General features: G+C 38.6%; 1 protein-coding gene across 2 annotated transcripts in view; it reads left to right on the top strand.

Moving 5' to 3' along the window:
• ENPP6 (ectonucleotide pyrophosphatase/phosphodiesterase 6) overlaps positions 1-25,730 on the top strand; it is a 183,199-nt gene that overhangs the window by 57,143 nt on the left and 100,326 nt on the right. For both annotated transcript variants that reach the window (XM_051963753.1, XM_051963754.1), the window contains exon 2: positions 13,528-13,707. In XM_051963753.1, coding sequence (XP_051819713.1) covers positions 13,528-13,707 — 180 coding nt within the window. The remainder of the gene's footprint in view (positions 1-13,527; positions 13,708-25,730) is intronic.

Raw genomic sequence — 25,730 nt, 5'->3', positions numbered from 1 at the left:
TCTCTAGCTGTGTGACCCTGGACAAGGCACTATCTGGATCTCAGCCACCTAATATATAAAATGTATAGAATCACACTCCACGTGTCTGCAGTAAATAAAAGATCATTTCTTGAAATCCTTCCCAGGATTTCAGAGTCCTAGCTCTCTAGTCACAAACCAGAGTTCAAATTGTAGCTTTGATGATTGTTACCTGTGTAACCTTGGGAAAATCACAATCTTTTATGTCTTAGTTTCATCATAAAGAGTCAGTCAGCTAACATTTCTTAGGTATCTACTATGTGTCAGGCATTGTGTTAAGTGCTAGGAATAACCTGACCTCTCAAAAGCAAAAACCAGAATTTGCTTTTTAAAAAACTCACGCCTAACATGCAAATAACTATGAATTAGCAAAATAGAGCATCAATGGAAGTAATTAATCTCAGAGGGAAGGAACTAAGGTTAAAAAGGATTGGGAAAGACTTCAACAGAAATTGGAACTTCAGTTCTCACTTTCCTGAAGGAACCCATGGAAACCAGGAGACAGAGATGAGAAGGGATAGAGTTTTAGGCATGGGGGACAACTGATGAAAATGCTGGAAGCTGGGAAATAGAATGTTGTGTGGAAGGACCAACAAAGAGACTGGAGGTCACTGGATGGAATAGTATATGTAGTGTTGAAGGTATTAGAAGATTGGAAAGGTGAGAAGGGTTCAAGTTATAAAGGACTTTAGAGGCCAAAAAGGATTTTATATATGATTCTGAATACAACTGGAAGTTATTGGTGTAGAGAGCCAGAACTCTGGAGAAGCATACTTGAAACAAGCTGTTAACTCAGTGGAATTGATGAGATGATGGTTCTCTAGTTCACATATATACTTAGTACTTAGTATGGCGATGTAATGGTTCTCTAGTTCACACATATTCAGTATGCTATAATGATGTAATTGTACTAAGGTATATAAGGACTGAGAAGGACTGGAAAAGAGGCATTCTATATTTGACCATCCTGGTGGCTCTCCTGCCTTCTCCACTAAGACCAAGAACTCGGGCTGGCCCAAGATCCTCCAGAAAGCTAGCCCGAACATTACAACTGGAATTTATTGAATGATGTTGTGTCATTTCTGTCATGTCCAATTCTTTGTGAACCCCTTTTTGGGTTTTCTTGGCAAAAAGTAATTTGCTATTTCTTAAGCTCATTTTACATGTGAAGAAACTGAGGCAAATGGGATTAAGTGATTAGGTCACATATCCAGTAGGTATCTGAGACTGGATTTGAACTCATGAGTCTTCCTAATTCCAAACTAAGTGCTCTATCTACTCTGCCACCGTGTTGCCCAGTTTATTGAATAGGGGATGATATGGTCTTAGTTGGATGTTAGGAAAATCTATTTGACAACAGAATGAAGGAGGAACCAGGAAGGGCATACCTGGGACAAGGAGACCAACCGGCAGACGGTTGCAGCTACATAGGTATTAGTTGGTGTTGACTAGTACCAAAATGGTTCTGACATCAGAAGAGAGATGAGAAAGATACAATAAACATAGAATCCATAGGACTTGACAGCTGATTGGACATGGGAGAGTGGGCAGGTGTTGAAAAGGAAGAATCAAGGATAACACTGAAATTGAGTGAGTCTTCCAAAGTAAAAGGAAAGTTTGTGGGTAAAGGATGGGCACATTGAATCTAACATGCCTATGGGACATTCAGTTTGATATATCTACTAAGAAGTAGGAGATGCAAGACTGGTGGTTGGGAAAGAGGTTGGGTGTAGAGCTCTGGAGAACTGTACTTGAAACAAGGTGTTAACTCAGTGGGAATGGTTCTCTAGTTCACATATATACTTGGTACTTAGCATGGGGATGTAATGGTTCGCACATACATAGTATTCAGGAATGATGTAATTACAATAAGGTATGTAAGGACTAAGAAGGACTGGAAGAGAGACATTCTATTTTTGACCAGCCTCGTGGTGGCTCTCATGCCTCCTGCACTAAGATCAAGACTGGACCAGAATAAAGAATCTAGACTCTATTCTTCACCATTCTCATAGTGTCTATCCTGCTGAGACCAAGGCCCGTCTGAAGGACCTACAGAAAGCTAGCCCAGACATTACAATTGGGTATAGAAGAGAAGGAGCGAGGATACTGGACAGAGCTCTAGGGGATTACCATGATTAGCAGATATAATCTGCATGAAGATCCAGCAAAGGAGAAAAGAAGGAAGCTAGAATAGATGACCTTTGAGCTTTATATTATTATACTATCATCTTTTGATTCTCTGTACTGCTCCTAGTTAGTCAGTGAACTGTATGACTTTGAATAAATCATTTTATCCTTCTAGATTTTTTTTTGCTCATTTAAAAAAAATGAAGTGGTAAAAGAAAGATATTTCAGCTCCAAAAATTTTATGGCAAGGATGGTAGAAACTTAAAGGCCCTGGGGTGTGTCAATGACACCATACTAAAGTTGTATACAAAATGCAATTAAGGAGCCCCAAATGGTTATCAAAATGTATGTTTGATGAGGTGTCTGAATGTATTGTTAGTATAACTATGTCATACCATGTGCATGTGTGTGCAAATCTCACCTGTTAAAATTTGAGCACCAAAGAATTTAGTGATTTATCTACATTCTTCCATGTAGAATTGTTGTTCCATGAAATTTAATATTCAACATTTTAAATCAAGCCATAAAAGTCAGTTACTGATTAGAATACAAATATTAAAATGAAAAATAGAAAAATGGGAACACAAACTTTCAGGAGGAAACACAAAAGAAAAAACAGAGTATGCAACTTCTCCATGTGTTGTCTCTTTCTATTAGAATGTAAACTCCTTGAAGGTAGGAAGTGCTTTGCTTTTGCATTTGTATCAGCAACATACTTGGCACAGTGTTTGATATTTACTTAGAACTTAATAAATGTATTTTCCTTCCTTCCTTCTTTCCTTCACCTGAGGCTTGTGACCTTGCTAAGCCCTCTTTCACTCAAATCCAATTCACTAACATATCATGGCATTATTTCCTTGATGTCGTGGTCATCTTTGATAATAAAGAACATGAAACCTCTATGAGTAAGATGCCCCACTGAGATCAGGAAATATAGTTAACTTCCCACCTTCACTTTCCTTCCTTCCTTCCTTCCTTCCTTCCTTCCTTCCTTCCTTCCTTCCTTCTTTCTTTTCTTCCTTCCTTCCTTCCTTCCTTCCTTCTTCCTTCCTTCTTTTCTTCCTTCCTTCCTTCCTTCCTTCCTTCCTTCCTTCCTTCCTTCCTTCCTTCCTTCCTTCCTTCCTTCCTTCCTTCCTTCCTTCCTTCTTCCTTCCTTCCTTCTTCCTTCCTTCTTTTCTTCCTTCCTTCCTTCTTCCTTCCTTCCTTCCTTCCTTCCTTCTTCTTTCCTTCCTTTCTTCCTTCCTTCCTTCCTTCCTTCCTTCCTTCCTTCCTTCCTTCCTTCCTTCCTTCCTTCTTCTTTCCTTCCTTCTTCCTTCCTTCCTTCCTTCCTTCCTTCCTTCCTTTCTTCCTTCCTTCCTTCTTTTCTTCCTTCCTTCCTTCCTTCCTTCCTTCCTTCCTTCCTTCCTTCCTTCCTTCCTTCCTTCCTTCCTTCCTTTCTTCCTTCCTTCCTTCCTTCCTTTCTTCCTTCCTTTCTTCCTTCCTTCCTTCCTTTCTTCCTTCCTTCCCATTTCCCTTTCCGTTTCCCTTTCTCTTTTTGTTTTCCTTTCCTTTCCTTCTTCCTTGTTTCTTTCCAGATTTGAAGTCAAATCTTCTTGACTTCAGGCCTGGCACCTCATTCTCTGTACCATTAATTGCTCAATGGTAGGAAAGTATTAGGTACATTTAAGATTCAAAGTGAGAATATATTTGGGGTGATTTTGGAAATTTGGAGATTTGTAAATGGTTTTGGAGATTATGTTCATGGTGATATATTTTGGGTAAAGGTAGAGAAAGGAAAAAGCATTTATTAATCTCCTACTGTGTGGCAGCTCCTGTGATGTGTTGTTGATTTTTTTTTCAAATATTATCTCATCTTTTCAACAATCCTGAAAGATAGATTCTATATTATTCCCATTTTACAGTTGAGGAAAGTATGGAAAACATGTTAAGGGATTTGTCAGAGGTCATACAACTAGTGTAATGTCTCAGCCTGGATTCAAACAGAGACCCTTTTAACTCCAGGCTTAGCACTCTATCCACTGTGACACCTAGATCTCTATGATGGAGTCGGTCAATAAGTTAAAAAGCACTTATTAAACACCTACTTTTGTGGCAAGTACTATGTTAAGCAATTAGTGTACAAAGAAAGACTAAATAAATAAATAATCCCTCTTCAAGGAACTCATAGTTAATTAGAGGAGACAATATGAAAACAACTATGTAGAAACAAGATATATACCGGATAAAATTTTTTAACAAATGGTTTTGATGGGAAAGAAGATCAATAGAAATTTGAAAGGTGAGAGCTTGAGTTTTTGCTGGCACTTTTAGGAGAGATGTGACAGGACAGGATACCAGTGGATACACACAAAGTCCAGGATCTCTCAGAGCTTTGGTACTGGTCCTAAAACTCTTTGTTCCTCACTGCTCAGGGAGAGGACCTGTGGTCTGGATGCTAGGACTTCCCACAGAATGCACACTTTCCTGGAGGGCTCAGTGATGAGACAATGAAAGAACAATTTTTATCTAATACAACTTATCTGATTCTTGGGCAGCTGAATACTCAGACTGACTTCTGTTTGGGGAGAGAAGGGCCATGGAGCATCCTAACAGATAAGAATAAACAATGCCTTGCAGGTGGCAGAATTTAATGAATGCATAATCAGGGTTTCTAGACAATTTGCATTTTTAAGACAGACTCTGGACTGATGGACAGAATAATGATGCAAGATTTCATGATTGTATAAGGAATACAGCTAGTGTGAGGGCTTTGTGGGAGAGGAGACTTTCTTTGAAAGAAGATACTTGTGGTGGCAGACTCTTCAGGGAACTGACACTAGACATATGGGAAAAAAGAAAGAGATTTTGGAAACTACAAACATGTCAGCTCCTCAACATGTCCCTAATTTCTAATTTGTGTTTTTGAGATTTTGGATACTTTCCTTTTGGGTTAGGTCTGGGGCTCTCACTTGATTTAGACTGGGTTAGATGGCACAGTGGATAGACCACTGAACCTGGAGAAAAAAAGACTCATCTTCCTGAGTTCAAATTTGCCTCAACACATACTAGCTTTGGGACCTTGGGCAAGTCACGTAAGCCTCAGTTTCTGCCCCTGTAATTTGAGCTGGAGATGAAAATGGTAAACCACTTTACTTACCATGTTTGCCAAGAAAACCCCACATGTAGAGTTAGACATGATTGAAGTGACTTAAAAACAAATAATCTTACTTCCAGCAAAGAACTCATTCACTTATACATATTTTCTGGGATAATCTATTCTAGTGAGTTAGCATTTATATAGCACCTACTATATTCCAAGCCCTGTGCTAAGCACTTTACTAACAAATATTATTTCAACCTGGGAAGGTTGGTGCGATTGCTTATCTTTTTTTACAGTTGAGGAAACCAAGGCAAACTGATGTTAAGTGAACTTGTCCTGATCACCCAGCAAGTAAATATTTGGAACTAGATTTGAACCTGGGTCTTTGGTCCGTGGAATTTCTCCAGTTTTTGTTTTCTGTTTTCTTGGATAAATGAGTTTGCTCAACTATTTTCTATTTGGAATGGTCTTTTGCAAAAATCAGTGTTTGAGGAGAAGGCACTAAGCTAGAATGTATAAGTTGAGGTTTACCCTCCCCTCTAAAAAGTCATTTGTTTTGAACCCAGAAATACTTAGAAGGAGTGCTGTAATTTTAGTCTGATACCTACTTAGAAATTGGAGGAAAGAATACTTAACCTGGCAGTATTTACTTTTCTATCTCCACCTCCCTCCCTCCCCACCCATGGTGTGGACTCTCCTCTCCTCACATACAGTCCAGACTTCAGACTATATCTATTCCTACCTCCTGAGGATCACACTTAGACAACCCATGTGCTTATTTATATATCACATGCACAGCACACACCTAACATTGGCCACTTGGAATTGAGCTGCATTTAGCACTAAAGGAGAAATTAGAAGTCACCTGTACCAAACCCATTTTATAGATGAAGAAATTATCCAGAGAGACTTGCCTGAAGACATGCTCTCCAATTGTAGTTTTAAGACTTCTGGGCTTTTTCATCAGCCAAGAAGCTGAAATCTCATTTATGTGCTATAAGAGAGCAGGGGTCATTTCACTTTTTCTTAACATAGAGCAAGGTACATTGCATGACTTTACTAAATGTTTTTCCTATCTTTATCCATCCATCCATCTATTCATGTATCTAAACATTTGTCCATCTATCATCTAACCATTCATCTAGGCATCTAGCCATCCATCCATATATCCATTCATCCATCTATCCAACTGTTATCTATCTTGAGATCCATCCATCTTGAGAATGAATAGTTGAGGGAAGATATGAACCCAGATTCTCTTATCTCAAATCTAGTAACTCTTTTCATCATATCACATTTCATCACAGTTATATCAGTGCCTATATGATGTAGAACTTTGATTGTTTAAAAAAAAAAAAACCATTGATTGCAGTTTTCCTTCCAGGTTTAGCTCAAGTATCTCCTTCTGCATAGTCTTTCCTGGTCATTCATCAGTCTCTTCCAAGCCCTCAATGTTACTTTAGATCTACTTTGTACACATTACATACAGAGGCATCTAAGTGATATGGTAGACTGAGCACTAGACATGGAATCAGAAGTTCAAATTCTCCTTCAGACACTTATGAGGCTGGACAAGTCACTTGACCTGAAGTTGCCTCAGTTTCTTCAATTTTAAAATGGGGATAATAATAGAACTTATCTCTCAGAGGAGTTGTGAGGTTCTAATGAGGTAGAAGAACTTTGTAAACCTTAAAGAACTATCTAAATGCTAGTATTATTGTTAATAACTATTATACTTATAAATGTATTATGTGCATGCTTCTTTATGCACATGTGTTCTCCCCTATTAGAATATAGCTCTTTGAAGATAGGGAAATGTTTTCTTTTCTTTTCTTTTCTTTTTTTTTCAATTTAGAATCCACCTAACACAATGCCTGGTTGATTCATTGATTCCTTTCCCCTCAGGCAGGGGTAGGGAAGGGTAAGAAAAAAAGATCAGTTTTGGAATCCTGGGAGATCCCAGCAAGTAAAAGTCATTTCAACATAACCTTCCAGTTTTCTTGAGAGTCCATCTGCAGTGGTCATTAAACACTGAATACCAGCATAGGCATTATTAGACAGAATAAAGTCCTCTTGAGTAGCTATCAGTCTTGAATCAAAAGTTCTTAATCTGAAGTCTGTGAACTTGTTTGTTTTAAAATATTTTGCTATTTCAATATAATTAGTTTCATTTGAAATTCTATTTTATTTTATGCCTTTAAAAATATGGTTGTGAAAAGGGTTCCATAGGCTTTACAAGACTGATACCAACAAAATTAAGAATTCCTAGTTCTAAGTAACAGAAAAGGAGAGATCCATGAAAAAAGGAGGAAGAGAGTAAGTTTCAAATAAGTATGGGAGATATCTATTCTGAAAGTCACCCCCTTTCATCTTGGGATACAGGGGATAGAAAGGCTGGGCCAGGAGTTAGGAAGACTCATCTTCCAGAGTTCAAATGTGGCCTCAGATACTTATTAGCTATGTGACCCTAGCAAAGTCACTTAACCCTGTTTGCCTCAGTTTCCTCATTTGTAAAATAAGCTGGAGAAGGAAGTGGCAAACCACTCTCAAATGGGGTCACAAAGAGTTGGACATGACTGAAAAATGGCTAAACGACAACCTGACCCTGATTGTAAAGCTCGATAGAATTGCCAAGAAGGAGCCACTGCCCCGTAAAGTTGTAAAGTGCTTCAGCTAGAAGGTCGGCCTGTCTGTGCTGGAGCCCTAGAATGAGATTTAGGAAGACTAGACCATCAACTAAGGGCCTGTCTGGGGCAAACTCAGGAAGAGTCCCAGACAAGTTAAAGCAGATAAGAAAGAGTCAGCTCCCATGTGAATGCACCAGGAGCTGGGTCACTTCTTTCTTTGATTTTTTTTTTCATCCCCCTACTGCCACTTTTATTCAGAAAACAAGAGAGTTGAGGAAATAACTGGATCAGGTTGCACACACAGGCTGTCGGGCTCAGCATATTCATGAGAAGAAAAAAACATCCCAGCAAGAGGAGAAGGATTCTAAAGAGACAGGGAGACTGTGAGCAAATTCCTCCTGCTGCCTTCCACAAAGGCCTGCTCTTTCTCAGAACAAAAGGAAGCCATTGGGGATTAAGGCTGCATCTGTGAGGAGGAGCTGACAGGGGAAGCCCTACAATTTAAGTGCTGGGCTGACTGATTCTCTGAAGAGTCCTTGGTACATAGTGGCCATTTTGTCACTGAGTAGCTATTTTACTTATGAAGGCCTAAGGGGAGGAGAATGAAGATCTTAGAATCTGTCTTCAGAGACAACTCATACAAGAAAACCGCAACAGAAACGCAAGTGAACCTCCATTCTCAGACCTTACAGTTTTAGGGAAGCCCAAGGTCTTGTGAGATCTAGAATAAATTACTTCCTTATATTGTTACTGGACAGCCTGCTGCAGTAGAAAGGATGGTAGATTCAAAGTCAGGAAAACCTGAATTTGTGTCTTAGTTCTTACGTTTAATGTCTATAAGACCCTACAAATAGAATATTTCTATTTCAAGGCTTTATATCTTATATATTTTCTGTGTGGTAAAATTAAGGCTGTCCTGTGCCCAATATATATTTGGTACCTCAAGTACTTTTATAGGGATACTTATCTTAGGGAAACTAGACATGAATTATTTCACAAGGATTCTAGATTTTCTTTGAACACTTGGAATAACGAGTTAAAAAAAAAAAAAAAAAACATTCTTTCTTGAATCTCAGTTTCTACACCTGCAAAAAAGAGACAGTCTCCAAGGTTTTTTAAACTCACCCTCTCCCTCTCTCTGTATTTCTGTGTGTGTGTGTGTGTGTGTACATGAAATTCTCAGCCTCAATTTCCTCATTTGTCAAATGAGGATAGTAAATTTTGTACTACTTTCTACAAAGTGTGTTATAAGGACAATATTTTGTGAATCCTAAAGCATTTTCTAAGCTAGAGGTGAGCTGGTACCAATTAAGACTGCTTGCAAGACCATGGTTAAATTATCAGTGTGAGCATTTACACATCAGGAATCAGCAACTACTACAAAACATGTGTTATTTTGTGAATTTCTAGACTTAAGAAAATCTTAATAAAGCAGATTAAGCTTAAAAGAGTGTGTGTGTGTGTGTGTGTGTGTGTGTGTGTGTGTGTGTGTACATCAGTTTTGTTGTTTTTATTTTTCTGAAGAGGCAAGACCAGAGATTTGGTAATGATAGGCTAATAATAATTAGTAAGAATAATTGGCATTTATATAGCCCTTTAAGGTTTACAAAATGTTTCCTTCTATTATTTCACTTGAGTCTCACAGTATATCTGGTTTTTGCTGTCCCACAAGGGTAGAGACCTCTTTTGAATATGTAAAATCAGATGAGATACTGTAGTTAGAGGGTTGGCCTCCAAAATGGGAAGACCTGACTTTAAGTCTAGATTCTCAAAGACATTGGCTGCCATGACTCTAGACAACTCACTTAACCTTTCAGTGCACAACCTTTCAGCTCTCTAAGGGTAGGGGTTGCTATGAACCTTGAGAAGAAATTTTGGCACTGAGAGCTCTTTAAATGAAGAAACTGAAAAGTTCACCATGATGAAGTGAATTTGAGTCTTTCAAATGCATTTAAGGCAGCACCATATGAATTCCATTATGGAACCTTAGAATCACAGAATATTCAACCAACACTCAACTACAGCATTTAGGAATGCAGCCAATCAGATTAAAATGTAATTGGAAAATGTTTAACAAAACAAATAAAAATACAATAGAACATACATACTACTAACATATGATTTTCTACGTCAACTTGAGCCCTGAAGAGACTCTTATGTACAGTTTAGTGGTCATTATTTCTATTTGAGTTTGCCATCATTGATGATCCAAATCCTTCAATTTATAAAGGAGAAAACCAAGGCCCAGGAAACAGAAATGTCCTAAAATCACACAGCTAGTTAGTGATAGAATTGGGAGTCTTGCCTCCAAGTATGGGGCTCTTTTCATCATGCTAGGCTACTCCAAGAATAAGGAATGCCATTGCCTTCATCACCACCATCATCACTAGCATTTACAATTGCTTTTTAAGTTTTCAAAGTTATTTTACATATATTATCTCTGAAGCCTTTGTACCAAGATCCTTCAGAACTTTTAGACTTACAGATTTTATTAGATTCGATTTGGGGGTCTTATTTCAAAAGAGTCAGTTATTTCTTCTGGCTTGTTGCTTCTACCTGGAGTTGATCTAAGAAAATCTCCTAATATTTTCATGGTTAGATTACCCCAAATAATAGCTAATAATATAGGGCTTTAAGGTTTGCAAAGATCTTTACAAATATTATCTTGTGCAATCTTAGGAGGTAATTATGTCATGTAGTCTTATCTCATGTAGCTCTTAGGAGCACAATGCACTAGGAAACCCCCTTACTCTTTTAGAAGGTATGATCCTTGGATTTAGAAATTTTCTTGAGACAAGTCAAGTCAACAAATAATTGTTAATGTATCAGGAATCGTGATAACAGAAATACGAAGAAAGACAAAAAACAGGTCCTTCCCTCAAAGACCTCATTCGCCTTTCTAATGAGCAGACAGCATGTGAACAAATATATGTTCATACAAGATATATACAGGACAAGTTGGAGATAATCTCAGAGAGAAGGTACTACCAATAGTCAGGTATGGGAGGAGAGGGAAGATTTCTTGTAGAAGGCTGAATTTAGATTGAGTTGAGAAAGAAGCCAAGGAAGCCAGAAGGAGGGGAGAGCATTCTTATCATATGGAACAGCTAATTAAAAGATATGGAGATGGGAGATGATGTATCATGGGTAAGAAACAGCAAGAAAACTAGCATCGATGGATCAAAATATTTGTTTAAGATCCTTTTCTGTTCTAAATCTATGATCTTCTATGAACCCATGACTCTACCAATATTGCTGATGTTTATATAATAGTAAGTAAACTATCCTGGCCTTGGAGCCAGACTTTAGGCTGTCTCAGATACTTGCTAGCTGTGTGACTGCAAATAAATACTTCTTGAGCCTCCATTTGCTCATCTGTAAAATGGGGACATTTTTGCTTGTACAGTATACTCACCTCATCTGGCAGGTGTATTTCTCCAATCAACAATGAGCTATAACATTTTTGCACATGACTATAAATTGTTTTGATTTCTTTATTTAAAAACTGTCTGTGTTCAACCATTTATCAATAGGAGAATAATTTCTATTCTTACAGATTTTACAAAGTTTTTATATATTTGAGATATGAGTCATTTATCTGAGAAACTGTTTATAAATTTCCCCCAAAATTTTCAGATTTCCTTCTGAGCTTGGCTACATTTGTCTTATTTATACAAAGCCTTTCTAATTTAATGTAATTAAAATTATTCATTTTCCACCACACTCTGCTCACTATCTCTTATTTATTCATAATGTGTTCACTTTTCCATAAGTCTGATAAAGCAATATGTTCCACATTCTTCAAGTTTTCTTATATTTTTTTCTCTTTATATTTAGATCATTTTTTTGACCTTATCTTGATAAATGATATAAGATATTGGTCTATGCTATATTGCCCCAACTCCCTCATCCCCTTTGCAATTTAGTTCCTTCGGGTTCAGGTGAATGAGTCAAAACTTAGGACAGATAGCTGAATGGCACAATGGATGGAGTGTTGTTGGCTTTGGGGGTCAGGCAGTCGTTCCTGAGTCATTTCACTCATGTCCAGTTCTTCACATCCAACTCTTCATGATCCCATTTGGGGTTTTCTTGGCAGAGATACTGGAGTGATTCACCATTTCATTTTCCAGCTCATCAAGTTAAGTGACTTGCCCAGGGTCACATGGTTATTGAGTATCTGAGGCCATAACTGTTTCTGTCTGTCTCTATGTCTCTATCTCTCTGTCTCTGTTTCTTTGTCTCTCACTCACGTCGTAATTTTTGTACTTTAGTTTTAGACCAGAATAGCAGCAGAATAAAACTTTGTCCTCAAGGAATGAAGAAGAATCATGTAATTGTAAGGTTTTTCCAAAGCACTTTCCACACATCTAATATATGGCAAGTGAGGTGGGTATACTATGCAATTATCGATGTCCCTATTTTACGGATGAGCAAATGAAGGTTGAAGAGATGTTTGTCTGCAAACCATAACTAGCAACTATCTGAGGATGGCCTAAAGTCTGATTGCAAGCTCAGGGCAGTGTTTTTAGTATTACACAAATATCAGCAATATTGGTAGAATCATAGATTTAGAACTGAAAGGAGCCTTATAGACTTCTCTATTTTAAGCCCTTTGTTCTATAGATGAAGAAAAGGATGCTCATAAAGGTTAATGCCAAGGTTACAAGGCACCAGGTGTAGGAGTAGGAGTCAAACATAGGGCTCTGGCCTCTAAGTCCAGCATTCTGTTTGCTGTGGGCCATAGCTTCAGAAGATGATTTCAGAAAGGCCTAAATATCTTTGATGAAGGAGGTTACTTTTTTATGGTACTTTTGCCCAGATAGCTGTTTCTTTTCCTTCCCATATCCTTTTAAAAAAAAAGAAAAAAGAAAATAAATGAAGAGAAAGAAAGAAAAACTTTGATTAAACATAGTCCAAGAATTTGAGCTTGGTGCCAAATGACTGCTCAAAACGGAAGCTGTGTTTGAGGGCCTTGCCAATGTTAGTGTTATTCTTCCTTGAAAGATGTGATGGGTTTACCCCCAATTAAACATTTAAGTGGAATGTCTCAATAAAGTCCATGTGTTTTGTTGGTGGATACCTATTACTTCTGACTTCTCTGTAGGATCTGACTGAAGCCCTATAGAGCCAAGATTCACTTTGGTATTGGACTCCAACTTCCTGATTCATTTCTTTTGCTTTGTTTTTAAAAACTTCAGTCTATTCCTTTTCATCCACCAGCTCAAACTATCATAGATTCTCACATCATAAGTTTCCCAAAAGGCAGCCCCTCTGAGGAAGAAAGAACAGATTTGCTAAGATCTTAGAGGCCACGTGGGGTAGAAGTGACAGTAGGGGAATGGGAAAGGATTGGGAAATAATAAAACTCTCCAACAATTTCATTGCTCACATATCATTTCATATTCAGACCTCAGTCTTTGTTTAGAGGTGAATTTTTGGATATTCTGTTCCCTGTTGTACTTAAAAGAGCCTTGTAGTTGGATTGTGTCCCACATTTAGAGTGACCCAAACTTTACTGTATTAAAGCTGATTAATTATTTTGTTTGTTTTTAGATGGTGTACTTCAGGAAGGGATGGGTGGGACAGAGCACTAAATAGATAAAAAGTTGATGACCTTTCCAGTTCTGAATGAATGAGAAACTAATGATCCTATGTATGTATATTTTTAAAACACAGGTCGCCATTGTGAGGTCCATCAGATGACTGGGAACTACATGTGGGATCCTGATACGAACAAATCATTTGACATTGGGGTCAACAAGGACAGCTTGATGCCTCTCTGGTGGAATGGATCAGAGCCATTGTGGATCACCATGACCAAGGCAAGAAGAAATGTATCTATGTATTACTGGCCAGGTTAGTGTCTTAAAATCCTCCTGTCCCACCAAGTGACAAGATCCCTTTTTGGCCAATGCACAGATTGTTAAAGTAGAACTTCAAAAGTCAAAATCCTACAGGAAGACCAAGTAATGGTATGGTCAGCATACTCCAAGACAGATGAATGATGTGGTGGATAGTATATGGGAAATAAGAAGAAAGACGTGGGTTCAAATCTCACTTCAGATATTTATTAGCTATGTGAGCCTGGACAAGTCATTAACCTCTCTCAGTTTCCTTATCTGTAAAATGAGGTTAATGATAGACTGTTACATGACTGTTACAAGGAGCAAACAAACACAACAGCACTTTGCAAACCTTAAAATGCTATCTAAACATTAGCAATTATTACTCACCTCAACTTTGTGAGGTAATACAAGCATTAATCCCTATTTTACAGATGAGAAAGCTAAGGCTTAGAAGGGTGATTTGCCCATGATCACATATCTAACTAATGATTGACCTGAGATTTTGAACTTAAGTCTTTTCACTCTAACACCATTGCTCTTTCCAGTGTGTCATCCCACTTCATTTCTTCGATGAAAAAGAAATGATGGTATGGTTGCTAAATAATCTAAAACCAGGTATAGTATGACTTAGATTCAGATGATCTGAATTTGAGTCCCAGTTTTGACAAATCCTAACAGGATGACTTTGGATAAATGCCTTCATCACAATCAGCTTCTTCCCAGAATTTAGAGCTGGCAGGGACCTTAGATATTGCCTAGTCCAACCCTGTCATTTTCAAAGATGAGGAAATGCTCAACATTCCCGGACCTCAGTTTTCCTATATGTAAAATAAAGAGAATGTTTTAGATGACCTCTAGATGGTCCCTTCCAGCTCTAAATTTTTATCCTATGATAAAAATGATCATCCAGTACTGTTTCTTCCAATCCTTCATGAAAAAGGAAAGGGACTAAGCATTTATTAAGTACCTACTATGTATTAGGCACTTTGTAAATATTATCTCATTCGATCATCACCACAACTCTAGAAGATGGGTACTATTAAGATTCCTGTTCCACAAAAGAGGAAGCTGAGATAGCCAAAGGTTAAGTGCTTACTCAGGATCATACAGTGAAAGCAGTGTCTGAGGCTGAATTTGAACTCAGGTCCTCCTGATTCCAGGATCAGCGTTCTCTCTACTGGACCATAAACTCCTTACTTTTTGCCAGGTGGCTTCCCAGGGACACTGCTTGGATACTATGGCTCAGAACAGCCTGTGCAGCAGTGGGAATGGTGCTGCACAGCCTCACCAGGACATCATTAACACCTTCCTTTCTTATTGTTTGTAGCTCAGTGATTAATGGCCATACATTGCCCCTTTCCCCCTCAGCCAATAATGCAGAGACTGTTCATTCATCTCTTGGAGATTAAGAGAGATGAGGCCCCATGTACCTCATAGAGCTGATGTGAGTATCAAATGGGATAATTGTAAAGTGGTGACTGGCACCTAGTAAGCACTATATAATTGCTATTATTATTATCATTATTATTATTATTATTACCTACCTCACAGAGTTGTTGGGAGGATCAAAAGAGATATTAATTATAAAGTGTTTAGCACAATGTCTGGCATATGGTAAATGCTATATAAATGTTAGCTGTTATTTTTATATTTCTGGTAGGAAGGCCTCTCTTAATGAAGCTCAAGGTCTCAGTAGCATTTTAGGGAGCCGAGTCACATTGAAAGTACTTTAAAACCCTCAGATCTTTTTCAGAACAACTTCTAATATAACCATACCAAATAAATTAGTAGAGTCAGAAATAAAATCATGCATCTGCTCCAGAAAATCAGGCTGGGGCATCTCTCTTAAATACCACTAGATCATTTTTCTTCTTCTCGGCTCCATCTCTTCCTTCCCCCACTCTCCACAAGACATTTTGCAGGCCTTTCCACAAGGTCTGGAACATTTTCATGACCCCAGTAAGTTGTGTTATGACACTCTGGGTCCCTCCATTAAGTCAATATTTAGAAACACAATTTAGAAATGGCAACAGTTCAAGTCTTCCTATCAGATAGACAAAGCAGCAATTTGACAGAGGACTCTGTGGAGAAGAGGGCCCAAGCCCCTACCCCAGCCTGGCCCACCCTAGCAGAAATCTAATATTGTAAACATCACCTCCCCAACTGGTGCCACTGGGTTGGATGAAATAATCAGTGACTTCCCTCCAGTCTCCACTACTTACCCTGTGAAAATAAGCACATGCCCATAAAGAAATCATAGGCTTTGAGAGTAGGAAAGGTCCTCAGGGACCATCTAGTTCCATCCATATACTAGAGAAATCCCCAGTAGAATATGCTAGCCAAGTGACCTTTAAGCCTTTGCTTAGAAGGCTTCAGGAGTGTATTAGGTGGTCAGGGGGACTATCTCTGCTGTGAGGGCTTGCCCAATCCCTTTTCAGGGCCGCTCGTCCACCTGGCACCCAACTCTCACCTGAGGCTCCAAGAAGCCGTAGCTTATGCAGTGGCCACACCCTGGTAAACTGTTTCAGTAGGTGAGCTAAACCAGTACCTGAGTTGAGAGTACCTGAGAGGTTTCAAACCTATTGGTGCCCCAAACATTGGAAGACTTCCCCCAGTGTAATAGGAAGATGAGAACAATTTATTCCAGGGGCTATGAAGGCAGCTGAAGCAGGTGCTCCAGACCTCAAAGAGACCAAGGTCAATCACTGCATTTCAGGTCATTTGCCAGTCAAAAGGCTTTGTCTTTCTAAGAGACTTCAACAATTCTGGAAGAGCAAGTGAAGGCTGATGATTGTGCAACTGCCTCATTTAAATTCAATTTGGGCCCAAGTCAAGACATTGCTCCACAATATCATTGGACCTCATTAAAAACAAAATGTGAACAATGTCCTGAGGAAGCTCACTCTACTTTTTGGACATCTTCATTTAGGAGGATATCTTCTGACATCAAATTTGAAAGTGCTTTTTTGTGATTTTGGTCCAGTCCTCCTGTTTCAGTCTTGATAGGGCCAAATCTAAAATCTTATTTCTACAACAACCAATCCAAGTTTAAATGCTTGAAGGCATATTCAAATTATATTCATCCTGTTCATTTAGCGAAATAAAATGTGTCCAGTTCTGTTGGAATCCTTACTAACTGCTAACTAATTAGAGTTGATCTAATCTTACAAGAAGATGTTTTGGGCAGAACCTGAAACAAGGTACTAAGTAGAACTACCCATAATCCCTCTCTCTGGAAGGAGCATAAATAGGCCAATGGGCCAGTCGGAGAGTTCTGGAGAGGAAGACGCTACAAGTCGAGATTTCACCGGAATGACATGAAGACTGGAGCTGGCTGGAGGCTGAAGAAAGCAGAGGCAGAGGCTGAAGGACCAGACCTTTGGATTTAAAGACATTTGGAGAGAGCTCTTGGAACCAAGCAGAGAGATAGGCCGAACACGGACCGACAAAATCCTGATTCCAGGGAAGGCACCCATAGAGAACTTTTATAATATTTTATAGAAGAACAAGAACCCCACATTTGAACTCATAACATTTTGGCGCCCAACGTGGGGCTGACAGACCCCCCCTCAGTGGATTTCAGTGGAAAAGCTACGATCCTGATCCAGTGGAAAAGTCTTCTTGACCCAAAAATTAGAGTGAGTACAACAAAAAAATTTTGTTAAAAGAGTTAAAGTAGAATTTCATCTAAGATGGGACAGATATTTAGAAAACAGCCTTCTGTTTCTGTTCAAGGAAAATGTTTAGAGAGCATTGTCAAAATTATGGAAAGCCAAGGTTTAATTATAAGTTTACAGCAAATCACTGAACTTTTACAAACTGTAAAGGACATATGTCCTTGTTTCTCTCTTGATAAGGAATTAGATCTAAATGAATGGAAATTGGTTGGAGAGGATCTTTGTCAATTCTATGATAAAAATGGGCCTAACTCAATAATTAATACATATAATGTAATACAATTGGCTATAAGAAGTTATTTAAGTGATAGAATGATGAAAAGGAAAGTACAGGAGGAAGTGCCAACTTTACTAGGTGAAAAGGAGGACAAATCAGATGAGAATGGAGTTAATTACAATTCTGAGTATGATACTTCACAGAAGGAGGAATTAGGTGATTCCACATCTCATGACCCTCCCCCCGCAATTAACCCTTCATGGGTAGAACAAGGGGGAGGGAGAGAGACAGAAACACAGTCAGCTTCTCCTGTAAAGCAGAATTTGACAAGATTAGAAAAAGCATTAATTAAAGCAAAAAATGAAGGAGAAGATATATCTGATTTTATAAATGCATATCCTGTGATTGAAGAGCTCAACTCCTCAGGTCAAAAAGAGAGAAAATACACTCCTTTTAATTTGGGACGCAATAGGCAAAAAGGAGCTGTTGTACAAATCACTTTTGACCAACTAGCTGGTGAAGGTCAGTATGCAGAGAGTTCAGAACAGATTTATTATCCCATAACAGTCTATGAGCAAATTTCTAAGGCTGCAATAAAAGCTTGGAATTCTCTCCCTGGACAGAAAGATGGAAATAATGTTTTCACAAAAATAGAGCAAGGTCCCAATGAACCTTTTGCAGATTTTGTGGGACGTTTACAAACAGCTGTAATAAGAACCATTGGAGACAATGCAGCAACAGAAATAATGACTAGACATTTGGCTAAGGAAAATGCCAATGAGATTTGCAAGAGAATTATATGGGGGCTAGACAAAAATGCTCCTTTAAAAGAAATCATTAAAAAAAAAAAAAAAAAAAAAAAAAAGAAATCATTAGACGCTGTGCCACAGTGGGCACAAATGCTTATTATGCCCAGACTATGATGAACATGGAAAGACAAGGTCCTTCTTGGCAGAGGAATTCTAGAGAAACTCATCGATGTTTTCACTGCAGAAAAATTGGACATTTGAGAGCTCATTGTAGATATGGAGATAGAGTGAGAAGACAGGGTGAGAGAAAACCCAAAACCCCATGTCCAAAATGTAACCGAGGCTTTCATTGGGCCTCTAAATGTATATTGACCCAGAAGAATGAGAGGCAAGGCCCAGCTCCAAAGTATCAATCAAAGGACAGGTGGGGCATGATAGCAGCTGAGGTTACACCCAGAGAGACTTTAGAAATTCAGAACTCTGATGTCATCAACCAACAGAAAAGCAATCAGGATTACAGTTGGGGAGAATACAGGCCTTTTAAGACAACAAGACAATATCCAATGCAAACAACTCCAATGTAATTACCAGATGATGAGAAGAAATCCCAAATTTGGTAAATAGAAGGGAATTAGGTTAATTGCTTGGGGAAGAGGATCTGCTTATATTTCCACAGGTGGAAAAGGAATCAGATGGCTAACAATGAGACTGTCAAAAGAACTTTAAAATCTTCAGCTTTCAGTTCCTGAAAAATCAGCAAGAATCACTGGATTCCCTGAGATGAAAAATTGTTGATGAGACTTTTTGCAGTACTTCAGAGCTTACAGGAATTATTAGATTCCTGACGCATGAACTAATGAACAATGGATTCCTTATGGACTATTTCTAGGACTTATGGACATTTGTAAATTTTCAGGTCGATTTATGTTGTTACATTACTACTAGCCTGTGTTATATTACTATGTGCTTATGTATTTTAAGCAATTGCAAGAATCATTGGATTTCTTGAGATGAAAGATTGTTGATGAGACTTTTTGCAGTAGTTAAATTTTCATGTTGATTCATGTTATTTGTTACATTACCACTAGCCTGTGTTATATTGCTGTGTGCTTTTGTAAATTATGTATAATGCCTCCCATATTGATGGATTTATGTATACCATGTATATCTGTTACAAAGTTCTGGCCCATATTGATGGATTTATGTGTACCCCCTCAGAAACCCCCTATGTTTTAAAACAAAAGAAAGGGGAGATGTTGGAATCCTTACTAACTGCTAACTAATTAGAGTTGATCTAATCTTACAAGAAGATGTTTTGGGCAGAACCTGAAACAAGGTACTAAGTAGAACTACCCATAATCCCTCTCTCTGGAAGGAGCATAAATAGGCCAATGGGCCAGTCGGAGAGTTCTGGAGAGGAAGACGCTACAAGTCGAGATTTCACCGGAATGACATGAAGACTGGAGCTGGCTGGAGGCTGAAGAAAGCAGAGACAGAGGCTGAAGGACCAGACCTTTGGATTTAAAGACATTTGGAGAGAGCTCTTGGAACCAAGCAGAGAGATAGGCCGAACACGGACCGACAAAATCCTGATTCCAGGGAAGGCACCCAGAGAGAACTTTTATAATATTTTATAGAAGAACAAGAACCCCACATTTGAACTCATAACACAGTTCCTTTAACTAATCCTACTATAGTTCTCAAAGCCTCTTCACTATGCCTTCCTCTGGATATTGCTCCCTTTATCCACATCTGTCTCAGAACATAGTGCTCAGAATTGAACCCCATTCTCCAGATAAGGAATAACAAGACTACATAATACAATGGGACAATTATTTTGATATTCAGAGGACAATTAGGTGACACAGTGGATAGGCCTAGATCTGGAACATATGAGTTAAAAATACAGCCTCAGACATTTACTACCTATAAATGATCCTGAGCAAGTCATCTAAGTTTTGTTTACCTGTGTCCACATTTGTAAAATGAGGATAATAATTGCACCTACCTCCTAGGATTATAGTATCAAATAAGATCATAATTATAAACCTCTTAGCACAGTGTCTGGCACATAGTAAGCATTAGATAAATGTTATCCTTCATGATAATCAGTAGGAGTAGGAGTAGTATATTCCTAGAAATAATGCCTCTAGTAAGGGAGTCCAACTTTGCATTAGTATTGCAGAATGCTGATTCATTCTGAGATATTTTTCAGAGCATCTTCTATCTAACTATGCCTCCCCCATTTCTTATTTATGCAGTATAAATAAATTAGGATTCTCAGAAAGAAAATCAGGCAATTACTCAATTCAAACCAGACGGTTGGACAAGCCTACTATATGCAGTGGGCTAGATGATAAGAATTAAAAGATGAAAAGGGCATACATAGTTTTTGACCTTAAAAACTGGCATAGTGTCTGCCCTCAGGAATCTTATGGTCTAGGGCCCAGTTCTTTCAACTGTGGTTTGTGGCCCTATATGGGGTCTTGTAACTGAATGTGAGGGTTACAAAATTGTGATTTATTATCAACAAATGTTTGATTTGTGGACTTATTTTATATCTTTATATACCTAGAAATAAAATTTCTCAGGTAAAAAGAGGTGAGTGAATAAAGTTTAAGAGGTCCTGGTCAGGGGATGAGGACAAGTTCACAAGTTATAACATGATATAGAAAAGATCAAATAGAAATAGTACCTGACTCCATTTATATAGAACTTTGAAGTTTGCAAATCACTTTTCATGTGTTAACTCATTTAGCTCTCAAAACAATCCTGGGAAATAGATGCTTTTGCAGAAACTGAGCCAGAGAGATTGAGTCACTTTCCCAGGGTAAATGCCTAAGGCAGAATTTGGACACAAGTCTTCATGATTTCAAGCTCTATGCTCATCTAACCACTTTGAGAAAGTGATTTCATCAGATTTGGGCTAACTCTACATAAAGCAGATGTATGTAGTTTAATTTGGCATCTGTATAGAGGCAAGGACCAGACTAAGAGGCTATTAGATTAGTTCAGGTGAAAGGTGAGGACCTGAACTTCAGTGTTGTGAATGGAAAGGAGAGGACTGAGTCAAGATATTGTTGGACTTGGCAACTGAATGAATGTGGGGGTTATGAAAATAAAAGAAATAAAGGAAAATATTTCCAAGAAAATATTTCCACTGAATATTTCCACTGAAAGAATGATGGCAACATTGCCAGAGATTATAAGATGATAGTTAGAAGGATATCAGAGAAACAATAGATTGGTTATTGGATAATCTCAACCCAGACACAGGGTGGTCATTTGGCATTATCCATTATTTGGGGAATTCAGATCCCTTTCTTATTCTTTTAATTGAGAATGAATATATATACATGTAAATGTATATGTATATAAACACACACACACATCTATATACACATATATAAGCACTGAAGAGTGACAGCCTCAACTGCTTTTGGCCTTGAATTTCAAGCACAAATCTGTGCTCTTGGATAATTTCCCTTTGGTTAATAACTCTTCAAACAGGGAGGGATCGAGACTTCCTTTCTTCATCTTCCCTCATGTTTTGCTTTACCTCATAGCCAATTCCATAGATTGGGTTGAAGAAGGCAGAACTGGCTGTTTGCAGAATGACCTACCCAAGCTAAATCAGAGAAATTAAATGTGATTGGAGTGGAACAAGCCCTAGTTTTGAAGTTAGAAAATCAGGGGTCAAATCTCAGCTCTGCTTCTTCTTGCTGTGTGATCTGGAATAAGACATTTCCCCTCTTCTCAATGTCCTCATCTGTAAAACGAGGGGGTTTGATTAGATGATCCTTAAAGTCCCTTCCAGCTCTAAATCTTCTGATACAAGGAATGTCTCTTTCATGCTAACTGCACTGGGCAGCAGATGCTTCTGTTCCCTTCCCTGGCAGCTCCTGGGCCTTCATTCTTGGCCTGTGACTCCGTTTCCAGGAATGGGGGAAGCTGGCCAGGAAACGTACTGATTAACATGACTATAGCCCATGGGATCAGACTGCTACCACAAATCAAGCCTAGTAGATCCTTATGATGCCAGGACTCTAGCCAGAAAGCCCTTTTGGGCACCAATCCACTGTTACTCCTTCTGCTTGCTTCCTCCTGGGAAACTACAGGGCAGATTCCCTCCTTTTAGGTTATCTAAGGCCAGTCATATTTCTTAGATACTCAATTTCTAAAGATTCAAGAGAGCAAGGGGTAAAGGGTAAAGCTTTGGGTTTTCCTTTCATATTTCATTTTTCACTTTTATCTGAAGAATTTACTTCCATAGTCCCTGGGAAATGATAAAGACTTCCTTTGTAAGAGGTAGCATTTTATACTAGAAAGCACCACTTAGGACCATAAATTTAGAGCTAGAAGGGACCTTGAAGATCATTGAATCCAACCCCATCATTTTAAGAAGGGGAAACTGAGATTCAGAGAGATTAAGTGACTTAGGGTTATAGATTTAGAAGTAAAAGGGGACCTTAAAGCTGCTTATTACAATTCTCATTTTACAGATGAGGATATGAAAGCTGAGATTAGATTACTTTCTTTTAAAATTATTATTTTTTAAAATTATCATGATTTCATTTTTTCTTCCTTCACCTTCCTTTATCCACTGAGAGAGAGGGAAGAAGGAAGGAAGGAAGGAATAGAAAGAAGGAAATAAAAGAAGGAAGAAAAGGAAGAAAAAGAAAGGGAAAGGAAGGAAGGAAGGAAAGAATAAAGAAAAAGGAAAGCATGGAAGAAAGGAAAGAAGGGAGAGAGGAAGAAAGAAAGGAAAAAAGGGAGGAAGGAAGGGAGAGAGGAAGAGAGGAAGGAAGGACGCAAATTCACATAGTGTCTGGGGTGGGATCTGATTTCAGTTTATCCAAACTCCAGTTTCAGTGTCCAAATACATAAGAATCCACTCTAATATAGGTGTGTAGGGCAATAACAAATTCTTTCATCATAGGTTAGGCATGAGTTTTCAAGGGGTCACTGATAGGGATTCCAAAGAGACCCAAGGCCTCTCCTCTAGCAAAATGTTTCCCATTTCTGGGGCCACCTTTTAACCTTGATGCTTATATTGACAGGCCTAATTTGTAAGGACATGGGGAACAGCTCATCATGGAGATAATTGAGAGATTTGAGGGATAGCCCAGAAGGTCCTTAGAAGCCTCATTAAAGCTTGTCCTTCCTCCCCCAACCCATCCCAGGTGCTGATGTAGGGATGTTTGCAGGCAATTATGGCACTTTTCATGGGACAGGTCAGTATTCCCAGAAGTGAGCATCCTAAATAAATCCACAACTGAATCAAGGAAAGGTGCAGTTGGCGCTCTTCTCTGACATAGGGGTTTTTATGTTTGTTTTATTTTTGGTGTCATATACTCCTTTGTCAGTCTAGTAAAATCTATGTCCTTTTCAGAAAAATTTTTAATGCAGAAAATAAATAAGATTATAGAGAAAACTAATTATACTTAAAGAAAGGAAATTGGGAAGGAGTAACAGTTTGAGAAAAGATTCTCTAGAAAATGAAAGGATTGGGCCAGATGACCTTCAAGGTGTCTTCTAGATCAAAATTTAGGATCTTGTGATTCAGGGTAAAATAAACATGCTGCATTAATTCTTGCTTTTCCCAGAACTTTAATAGCCTAATCCATACAAACTAATATTTAAAGAAACAGGAATTAAAACTCAAATCACCTTTACCAAAAAAAACCCTCTCTCACGTGGCACAATGAACCTAGCAAAAGATGTGCCAATGTAACAATAGAACACTATGCTTCTTTACTTGGCATCTCTCTTCTGAACCAGAGGTAGGGAGAACCATCACAGTTCATTCCCAGTGGGCAGCCCTATTTGTGTTGGTCTACCTCTATACTTATTAGTCCTACTCCCATCTTTTGGTTCAATGCCCCGACAGTTTGTAAACTCTACTCTTCTCAGACTTATCTGTCCTGTGTCTCATTTCATGAACCTCCTAATTCAACTAATTTTGCTGACATTTTGTAAAATTACCCTTCTCTTCCCTCACACTTAGCTATCCTGTGTCTCATGTCATAGAACTTCCTAGGACTAATCTGTTCAGCTAACTTGAGCCAAGGTATAAATGATCAAGAATACCAATGTGTTATCTCTTTCAAGTAACTAGTTGGAGTTTTGAAGGATTTAAATTCACTCCTATATTGCTCCTTCTGCCATCTTTTGACTCAGTGCCTTGACATTTTGTAAACCCTACTTTTTCTTTCCCTCAGTACTTAACCTGCTGTATCCATAGGAGTCTCCTAGAACTAAACTCATCAACTAATTTATGCAAAGGTGTTAATGGCTGATAATGACAAACGTGTTACCTCTCAGAAGTAACCAGTTGATATTTTAATAGACTGGCGTCTTCTACTTCTATTATTACTTTTGGTTGGCTCCTAGGAGGCACCCCATGCCCTCCCTAAGAAGAATTTGGGGCTTTGTGGCAGGGTGAGTTAGAGAGAAAACATTATTGAGGAGAGTCTTTTAGCAGCAGGCTTTCAAATCCAGGATCAAGTTTTACCCCTACTACTCTTTGTGGTTCAAGCAATTCCTTTTCCTCCTCTTCAGGGTAGCCCAGTCAGTGAGCCTGCTTCTGTGGTGACTGACTGACTGACTGCAGGCCTTGCTTGGGAATTTGTTTAATTCCCATGGAGAGTGCCATTTGACACAGAGCAGACATGGTATGTCATAAGTTCAGGGCTTCCTATGATCTAGGAAACAAGGGAGGTAAGTACAACATCAGTCATTTGCCTTCTGTGTTAGTCCAGGCCCCCGAGTCAGAAATGGAAGCTTGACAGCTCAGAAGATCTGCTAATTAAGCTTGATTGGCTTCAGTGAAGTCGATCTGGAATGGCAAGCTGGGACTGTGGTTACTGCTGAAAGTCTTGCTGCTGCTGTGTGGTTAGCTGAGAGCACAGGCCCCTCTGTGATTTTATCCCTCTACAGCTGCCTTCCTCAGCTTCAGGTCCAGAGCTGGACCACCTTTGCTGTCCTGGATTTCTGAATACTAATAAGGATATTATCTTACATTTATATTATGCTTTAAGCATTATGTGATCTCACTGGAAAATAACTAACTCTGGATTGTTGTTTTGTTCAGTTCAGCTCTTCGTTTGAACTTTTTTGGCAAAGATACTAGAGTAGTTTGCCCATTTCTTTTTCTAACTTATTTTTAAAGATGAGAAAACTGAGGCAAACAGAGTCACACAGCTGGTAAGTGTCTGAGGCCAGATTTGAATTCAGGAAAATGAATCTTCTTGACTCCAAGCCTAGCATTCCATCCACTGCACCATTGAGCCACCCTCCTATTGGGGTAAGATTAGAAATAACCCCTATCTTACAGAGAGGAGCCTCAATTGAGACAATTTATCCATTATCCTACAGCTCAACCCTTCCC

This window comes from Antechinus flavipes, chromosome 6 (genome assembly GCF_016432865.1).
Source record: "Antechinus flavipes isolate AdamAnt ecotype Samford, QLD, Australia chromosome 6, AdamAnt_v2, whole genome shotgun sequence".
Classification (NCBI taxonomy): domain Eukaryota; kingdom Metazoa; phylum Chordata; class Mammalia; order Dasyuromorphia; family Dasyuridae; genus Antechinus; species Antechinus flavipes.
This window is presented reverse-complemented; position numbering and strand designations above follow the sequence as displayed.